Raw genomic sequence first — 9,311 nt, 5'->3', positions numbered from 1 at the left:
TCCTTGGGGCTGTTATTTTATTCTACCCCAAATTATCTTCTTTGACATAGGGGGTATTGTAGTTGACTTAAGTGCTGTGACATGCAAATCAACAGAAACAGCAACACTTACCGAAATTTGGCCTTTGTTGTCCTCAAACGTAATTTTTACCGAAGTTTACTACACACTTCCTTGGTAGTAAGAAGTCCAACCCTAGTATGCATTGGTCTTCAATGTCAGCCAAGTATATTTTTTTCTCCTCCAACCACTGCTGTAGTCTCTCTTCTTATCTATTTTCTAATTCTTCTTGTTTCTTTTCTTTTTCTCCCAACAACTCCTGTAATCTCTCTTCTTGTTTCTTTTCTTTTTCCTCCAACCACTGCTGTAGTCTCTCTTCTTGTTTCTTTTCTTTCTCTTCCAACCACTGCTTTAGCCTCTATTCTTGTTTCTTCTCTCGTTCTTGTATTGCTGCCATCAAATCTGATAAGTCGTAGTTTGATTTGCCACTTCTGGTTTCCATCTTCTATTCTTTTTCCATCCCACTTCTGACACAAATTTGTTACGTATCTGATTGTTTCTTTTTTCCGGTATAAATTCTTTCCAAGGAACTTCAGCGATACAAGTCTTTTCTTAATTAAAACTAGTTTATTACAACTTTGTAATACACAGAATTTCCACAGTCACTTTAAACTTAACCTTTACAACACACGCTATAAATCACACTTTACTTAGGGTGACTACTGTTCGCTTGACTCAATTATCTATCTCTTCGATCTATCTATATCTCTTCAATCGCGCTGGTTTTTCTCGCCAGGCTTATATACTAAAAAAGAGGGCAACTCGAACAAACTTGAGTTGCCAGAAAAATTCATGATTCTTCGAGAAATTCCAGCACGCATGCTCCCAGCGTCGCGTGACTTCCGCTGTCGTAACAATTACTTCTCGCACACATCTATCCCGTTGTGGATCAACAACAGCATACGCTATGGTTGTGTAATTGTTTTAGTGCAGAGCTGCTCTACGTGTTATCACCACGGGAATCCAACTCCACATTCTAGTGTAATAAGTCTTGAAGCTTACGCCGAAACTATCGAGAGGCACGATCTGTAATAAGGCATATTAAACGTGTGTCGTAGCCTGTAGAATAAGTTACATGGTGAAATAAACGATTTATTCAAACATAAGAATGCAGTATGGACTTCTAATGTTCTGTAGATATATTATGAGCAAGTTGCTCTAATAGAATATAACAGATGTGGTATGTATGAATGTAGGGTATGTATTACATAAGTATCTTCTAACTAGCACAATTTGGCATGGACCTGAAGCTACAATTAGTTTGTCCTAGAAGGGCTACCCATGGTGGCAGCTGGATGAATAAAGAAAATTAACTTAACAAAGGCTTCTACGATACCTACGTGCGATGCGTTATTTTTGTATTGGTAGAGATGCATATTATATCAACCGGTCACGTGGTATTCCTTAATTACGTTGTGTAAAGATTCTTAGTAATACATGCTGGACTGGAAGTTCACGTGATACATCTATAACATAATAGTTTGTTTTTCTGTTATCTGCATTTATCCATTTCTCGAAATACCATAGGAAACACAAAAATGCAGAGTATCGCTGTAATAATTTTATACAAATAATATGAAATTATTGAAAATATTAACATAAAATACTTAACTTCTGTTTATATTGCAAGCATCAATATTAAAAGTTTATTAAATCTTCAGTTAGCGGTGCTTCGTAATGTGTATAAGAGCTTATCTTTATATCACCGAATAGTTTAATATGGGCGTAGCTAGATATTTGACAAAGCCTCCACCCCGCCTTTTAAATATATATTTAATTAATACAAATCTGTACTTGTTACAGATTGAATTCAAATAACCCGTACATGTAATTTCGTAGCGACGCCCTTGATTAAGTTTGTTTGTTTGCTATGGATTTCGCGCAAAGCTACACGAGGGCTATCTGCGCTAGCCGTCCCCAATTTAGCAGTGTAAGACTAGAGTGAAAGCCAGGTGGTTATGGCGCTTGACTCGCAATCGGAGGGTTGCGGGTTCGAATCCCTGTCCCATCAAACATGCTCGCCCTTTCAGCCGTGGGTGAGTTATAATGTACGGTCAATCCCACTATTCATTGGTACAAGAGTAACTAAAGAGTTGGCAGTGGGTGGTGATGATTAGCTGCTTTCCCTCTAATATTTCACTGCTAAATTAGAGACGGCTAACGCAGATAGCCCTCGTGTAGCTTTGCGCGAAATTCAAAACAACTCAATGTAAATTATCTTCATCTTGTTGTGGTAACTACTGTATAATAAAAGGTTGAAAAACTGAAAACATAATTAATGTCATAAAACTGAATAAAAAAAAGCCCAACCAATATTTCAGCTAGACTATAATAAACAAATAAATCATGGTTCATTTAGTGTGACATTAAAAATAAAGAAAATTTAATAATTATATAGTTAACATATTTATAATGGAATGACTTTTAACAAGTATCATTCCTAAACACATTTACGATTACCATTAATCCCAGGATAAAAAAAAACATACCCTAGGGGATTTAAAACGGTTTCGTGCCAACAGTCTACGTCAGTTAAAAAAATAAAAAACGTACATTGTATAGGATGAGCTATAAATAACTCACCTAAAATTTTTATCGGTTAGCATAGATAAAACTTTTAAGTCGAATAATGAGCATATAATATAATAGTCAATGTATTTATCACATATCAAAAGCCGTTTAGTTCCAAGTTATAGTTTAGAATTCCTTATGTATATAAAATCATACATACGAAGAAAATAATAAAAATATTTTGTTATTTAAAGATGTTTTAGGAAATCAGATATTAATTAAATTACGGTGTTGAATCTCCTGTGGATTACATCTATCTCAAATCCAAAGGTGGGCGAAATTTTCGTCCCTGTATTAAAGACTTTCTGAAGTAGTAATAAGACTAACTTTTAAGGGATTCAGACCCTCTTAATGAAGGTTTAATTTAAAAACTGAAACCGAATCGTATTTTAGTTTTACATTTCAACTACATATCATTACATTCACAGTACATTGTGGACTGTTGAAATCCAGAGAAATTATACTAATATAATTATACATACAACTTTAAATTTTATAGAGATATACTTGGTATAAAGTGTATTCCTATAAATAATAATTAACATTAACAATGATATATTCTATGTTTAAAGGAACTTAGATACGCTAACCCAACTTACTTGTGTTAAGATGTACCAGTATAAGCAGCAACATGAAGAACACAATTTTTCCCAAGCAAAGAATCATTTTTGTAAAACTGGATAGACGAGAAGAACAAGAAGCACAATCCGAATTAAAAGAGCCCTGACGAGACACTGATTGCGCGATCGTATTACTGGCTTTTTCATCGAGTTGGGGCGGTTGGGAAGAAATCATGGCACGTGATCAACATACGGGGAAGCGCAAGTCACGTTGTCGTCACATGTGGCCAGTTGAAACCAACCTGTACTTGTTGCCCTCTTGCTATATTACAGACAACACCTTCCCCCCCCCCGCCCCAACTTTGCCGAGAAAAAAAATAGTACTTTTACATCATTGCTGCAACAAGAGAGCAACATTGAGCAACTATAACTAGTTAGCATGCAGTACAAAGAAAAACCGGATAGTTTTACTAGTCACTACATGACGTAATATAAAACTGCTACTTGTGCTGAGTATGAGTATATTTTAGCCTAATCAGCAGTCACTTATTGGAAGTTTTAACGTATTATTTTCCCAGTCTGTGACATCGTCACTTAAAAATAAGTACACAGTGACGAGGAAGAAAATGATGATTCCCGGTTTGAGATCTTTTTATGCATCCTATTTTTCTCCCTTACCCTTCTTTCTTTTCTCCCTAAAACGTAAATAAATATATAATAAGACTACATACAATAGCAAATGGTTCATATGGACAAGCATCCAACTGGTTCTTGTTCCTTTTGTCAGGTGTCGTTAGAATCGATTGTCCATTTACTTTTTCAGTGTGATTTGGTTCAGCAACTGTGGAATTTTGTTTTTCATCTAATTTCAACTATGGTGGGTTATGTTCTTAGAGATCGTGAGAAATGTGCTTTGGTGGATTCTCTTACGGACATATCTAAGGCTTATACTCAGTATTGTCGCACCTTTAGTTCCTTGGCTAAATAGTCTATTTTTCATGCGCGGAGGGTACTTTTGGCGAAAGGCTAATATATTCATTTGTTATGTTGTTTTAAAGCGCGTTTCAAAAAAGAAGATATTTTTTAAAATTTTTCTAGGTTTTCTTACAAAAGTAACTTGGATGTTTTTATTTTTTTGTATTCCACAGTGATAAGTTCGTGGAGCATTGTTCTCAGGATTATATCCTTTACCAAGTTTTACTTAAGAGTTTTCTGTAAGGGTGTTTTTTGTGTGTGTGTGTATATATGAAATTTACTACACTGTTTACTTAACTGTTTTGAGTGTTTGTTTCGATAGTTCTTTGTTTATTATTATTATTAATTCTTTGAAGTAATCCTACGTATTTTTCTGTATTATATTTGCATGCTTATATTTATCTCTACTATGTCCATGAGAAAGGGTTAATAAAGAAAAAAAAAGCTCTAATTTTGGAATATTGCACTTTTTCGGTATTAGGGTCCCTCTCATGCCTCTATTTATTAAAATAATTAATATCATTGATATTTATGTTGTATTTTTCATAAACTTTAGTAATCAAGTCCTGGCAAACACATATTTATTAACTTTTCTATTCTGTAAGTGATACAATTTGTATAACAATTGTTTGAAAGTTTTTTTTTCTGTGGTTGTTAAAGTTTAATAAATTCTTTTTTATATTCGACCTTGACTGTAATGGCGTTTTGTTTTAGTCCGTTACAAACTCTGTCAATTTCATTCGTGTATTTTCAAATTTCGTACATCATTCTATGGGAACTACTCCAACTGAGCACCTACAGAAGCAATATTATCCTTATGATTTAGGTATACGCTGTTCTAATTATAAAAATATTTCTTTACTGTTGAAATTTGGTTTCAATTTTTATTATAAGAAAACTTCTGTTGATGTTTAGCTGTCCAGTGTTGTTGAAGTCTTTTGACATGAAGTTCTTCAATAGTTGAAGTCTTTTTCTAGATGAAGTTTGTTATAACAAAAACAAGTAAATCAAATAAATTGACATCACATATAAATCTACAGTACTTGTACTGTCAAGAAGCTACTAATGAGAAAATTGTTGGTATACTTGAAATTAAGTAACCATGGTAATCTATTCTAGTATCTGGTAAAAACGTAATATCTCTGTGAAATCATTGAGAATATATTTGAAACTTACTAAACAGTTTTGATATGTAAGCCAAAACAATGATGCTCATTGCTATGTTTGTCTATACAGACAGACCATATTTTTTTCTTGAGTGGCACAATAGCATTCCTGTAGAAGTTAATAAGAAATATGATAATAATTACAATAATTAGAAACAATAAAGCAGGTTGTCCATGTATTGAAGTGCTTATTAAAATGGGAGAAAATATAAATGGGTTTCTCAAATTATTTACTCAACCTGTAAGTAAATTGCAACATATGGTTGAGTAAATTATTTACTCAACCATATGTTGCAATTTACTTACAGGTTGCTAAAAAGAAAACACCAGTACGAAAGTACATCAATTCAAGCACACCTGGCAATGTTACTCTAGATCCAGTTATTTCAAGCACAACATCTGTACAGAGCAATGCTAAAGATCATCTACTTCTAGAGCCTATCTACCATGTGAGAGATAATCTTCCAACAATAAAAAGGAAAATAGACGAAACAGTTGATCATTTGAACATGGCTAGGAAAAATATTAGTTTTCACACCAAAAGAGCCGTCATTTTACTTGGATACTGCAGTTTTACTCCACCAAAGCCTTCAACTTTGTAAGAGGTACTTTCACTATTACTCTACCACATTCATTTGTTATTCGACAGTGGTGTATCAAGGCATTAACTGGACATCAGGCTTAAAAAAACAAGTATTTAATGCATTACAAAAAGAAGGAACCAGTAAAGTTGTTTGTACTTTAGTGCTAGATGAAATGGCTATAAGAAAACATCTGGAGTGGGATGGAAAACATTTCTTGGCTATGTTGATGTTGGTGTAGATACAGAAAGTGATACAGTTTTCCTTCCCAGCAATGTATTGGTGTTTGTGGTTATTTCTCTAAACCGCATCTATAAGGTGCCTATTGGCTATTTCTTTATTAATGACAGGACAAGAACGAATAAACTTGTGAGAGTATGTTAAGACTACAGTTGTAGTAATTTTTTGTGATGGTCGAAGTTACCACTTCTAAATGTTAAAAGAACTGAGTTTATAAATAAAAACATCCAATGTACTTTCTGGAGTTACAAGAGTTACCAAAACTGAGAGGGTGAAATGATTACAAAGCATTCAACCATCACTTGGATACTCTTGTCGTTAATGCGTTTACACTCGACAATTTAGGAACGAACAATATGGCTTCAGTATTTGATCTGACACTAGCCAATGTGCAATCCAATTCAATATAGATTTTGGTGCTCACAACCTACTAGCAGCAATAATTAAACAAGACTAATATTTAATAATTACTGTAAAATGAAGTTATAAATATTGACAGTGGTATAAGGTTAACTAACGTAAACTTTGTTACACGAACCATCAGTTTTAGACCTATACTAACCTTTCCTTAAATGTTCGGTTGTATCTAATCGTTGCTTTTTGAAACGGTTTTCTTAATGTATTATATAATGACTTTCATTTGAATAATTACCCCCAAATTATTATATTATTGTTATTGGAGAAGAGAGTTACACTTAACTTTTCTACGAGGTCCCCCGGTGAGTTATAGCGCTAAGTTTAGAGACTTAACGTACAATACTAGAATCCGGGGGGCCGATTTCCTGCGGTGCACAGAGCGCTGATAACTCATTTTGTAGTTTGACGTTAATAAAAACATACAACAGGTAAAATATTACTCCATAGCTAATGCTTTCTACTTGCACTTTGTAGGCTCTTTGAAATGTTACGGACGATAAGACGATAAAACAGCTATTATGGCCTTGCTTTTTTTTTTTAGTTAAACGGTTTCAGAATTATGAATTTCATTTCTGTCATAATGCCTAAATTTAACACTTAATTTAAATACCTTAAAATATAACGTGACTAATAAACCCACAATAACTTTGATCTTACCTTCCGATATGTTTTCAACAATTATTAATATTTGACAAAAGTGAATTCATTCAATTAGTTTAGTTTTATAATCAGAGATTATCCTTTCGACTTTAGAGTGCCATATAGATTTCTAATCGAAATTTATAGAATTATCCCAGACTGGATCGTGAAATATCGGTGAAGTACTTACAGCTTGGTATATAGTATGTAATCAGTATGACATGCTTTGTTTGTTTGGTTTGTTTTGAATTTCGCACAAAGCTACACGAGAGCTATCTGCGCTAGCCGTCCCTAAGTTAGCAGTGAAATATTAGAGGGAAAGCAGCTAGTCATCTCCACCCATCGCCAACTCTTGGGCTTCTCTTTTGTCAACGAATAGTGGGATTGACTGTCGCATTATAACGCCCCCACGGCTGAAAGGGCGAGCATGTTTGGTGGGACGGGGATTCGAACCCGCGACCCTCAGATTACGAGTCACGCTCCCTAACCACCTGGCCATGCCGAGACTAGATAAAAACTAGATGGCTCTACGTGGTGAGATGAACACCCTTCACAAGCTATAACTAGGAGCTAACTTTCAACAAACTAATTAGAATTCAGTTCGAATAAAAGTGAAGCATAACATTCTTGGCCAACTGACAAATTATTTTTCCCGTAGAAACTTAGGAACGAACTAGCTCAGTTTTAATGACAGAGAGAATAAGCATCAAAATGTATAATGCATAAAGTTATGTAAAGCCATCTGTATTTGTATGATTCATAATGATTCAAGATCGAGAAGGTTAGATATAGTAACATCGCTAACGAAGTTCTGATAAGTTATTGCACTGCACTAAAAGATTACACCTATGTTTTGTACTTATTGGAAAAGTCACCAGAGGACCTCCCATTTCAACCGATCCCTTTCTAAGTAATAGGTGCGAGTTATTATTTTTTTAGAGCAAATTGATTGTAATAAAACACTTTGATGAATTATCTTACGTTTAACAGCACATTTAACAACATTCATTTTTAAACTTCTTTGATAATAGCAGTTTTGTTTTAGATTAGAACTTATATGAGTTCTAAAAGGAAGTAAAATATACACATAACGTAGAATCAACTGATTGGGTATAACTACCGATACAAAATATTATCATATTTTGCCCGTTCATAGCTTTTCTATATTCAGATATTTTGCATGCAGTTAGCGACATCCTTGTAAACCGATATAGGAAAGTAGTCATTTTACATTAAGCATTCATCTTGCCTGATGAAAGGCCTTGTTGCATTGCATATAGCAGATATAGTGTGTTTGACTTAGTACATATACGTTTATGGTTTCTCTCGTAAGTGCTTAAAATTAATTGTTGTTTTCTCACATTGATGCTGTAGTTGTTTGACCCGCTCCAGGAATAAAAAGATTACCTTGCTGGTTCGCCAGTTCTGAATGAATGAACAGTTAATTCAAGTAAAAAGGACAATAATAAATAATTGATGTTAAATAATAAATGCTCCCCCAGTGACACAGCGGTATGTCTGCGGAGTTACAACGCTAGAAACCTGGTTTCGATACCCATGGTGGACAGAGCACAGATAGCCCATTGTGTAGCTTTGTGCTTAATTACAAACAAACAATAAATAATATCATGCTATTATCCTTACACCCTAAATAGATTTTATAATGATTGTAATTCACTTACTTAATTCTAGTTCACACCATAGCAGTTGTTGTTCATGCAAATGATGATATAAATAGCACCTCCATTTTTACTATGTCTGTCGTATTCCAGCTGATCAGTATTAAGTGAAAAGCCGTGTCGGTAATAGATATGACATTTATATTGTGATTGACATGTTGTTATATATTCATATGTGCTTTCACTCATGGGTTCTTAGAATTAAATAAAAAAATATTAGGACGAAATTAATGCCTCGTTTTGGAACACTTTTATTAACCACCCCCCAAAAACGTACATCAAGTATAATAATTAAACGAACCGCCTAAACGTCACGTTTGTGTATCCTATATAATGTTTAATGTTTAGTATACTCTAATCCCTTATAGTGTAGGCACACAACGAGATACACATTCGGCATGTAATGCTATTTGAATACAAGAAGGG

General features: G+C 34.0%; 1 protein-coding gene across 1 annotated transcript in view; it reads right to left on the bottom strand.

The window, feature by feature from the left end:
* The window catches only part of LOC106463963, a 16,841-nt gene extending 13,361 nt beyond the window's left edge, over positions 1 to 3,480 (bottom strand). Inside the window, exon 1 of the mRNA XM_013924062.2 lies at positions 3,228 to 3,480. Within this exon, the coding sequence (XP_013779516.2) occupies positions 3,228 to 3,423 (196 nt within the window). The 5' untranslated portion in view covers positions 3,424 to 3,480. The remainder of the gene's footprint in view (positions 1 to 3,227) is intronic.
* Positions 3,481 to 9,311: the final 5,831 nt, after the last annotated feature.

Source organism: Limulus polyphemus, unplaced genomic scaffold (assembly GCF_000517525.1).
Source record: "Limulus polyphemus unplaced genomic scaffold, Limulus_polyphemus-2.1.2 Scaffold1530, whole genome shotgun sequence".
NCBI classification, from domain to species: domain Eukaryota; kingdom Metazoa; phylum Arthropoda; class Merostomata; order Xiphosura; family Limulidae; genus Limulus; species Limulus polyphemus.
The sequence above is the reverse complement of the archived record's forward strand: the minus strand, read 5'-3'. Positions and strand labels throughout refer to the sequence as shown.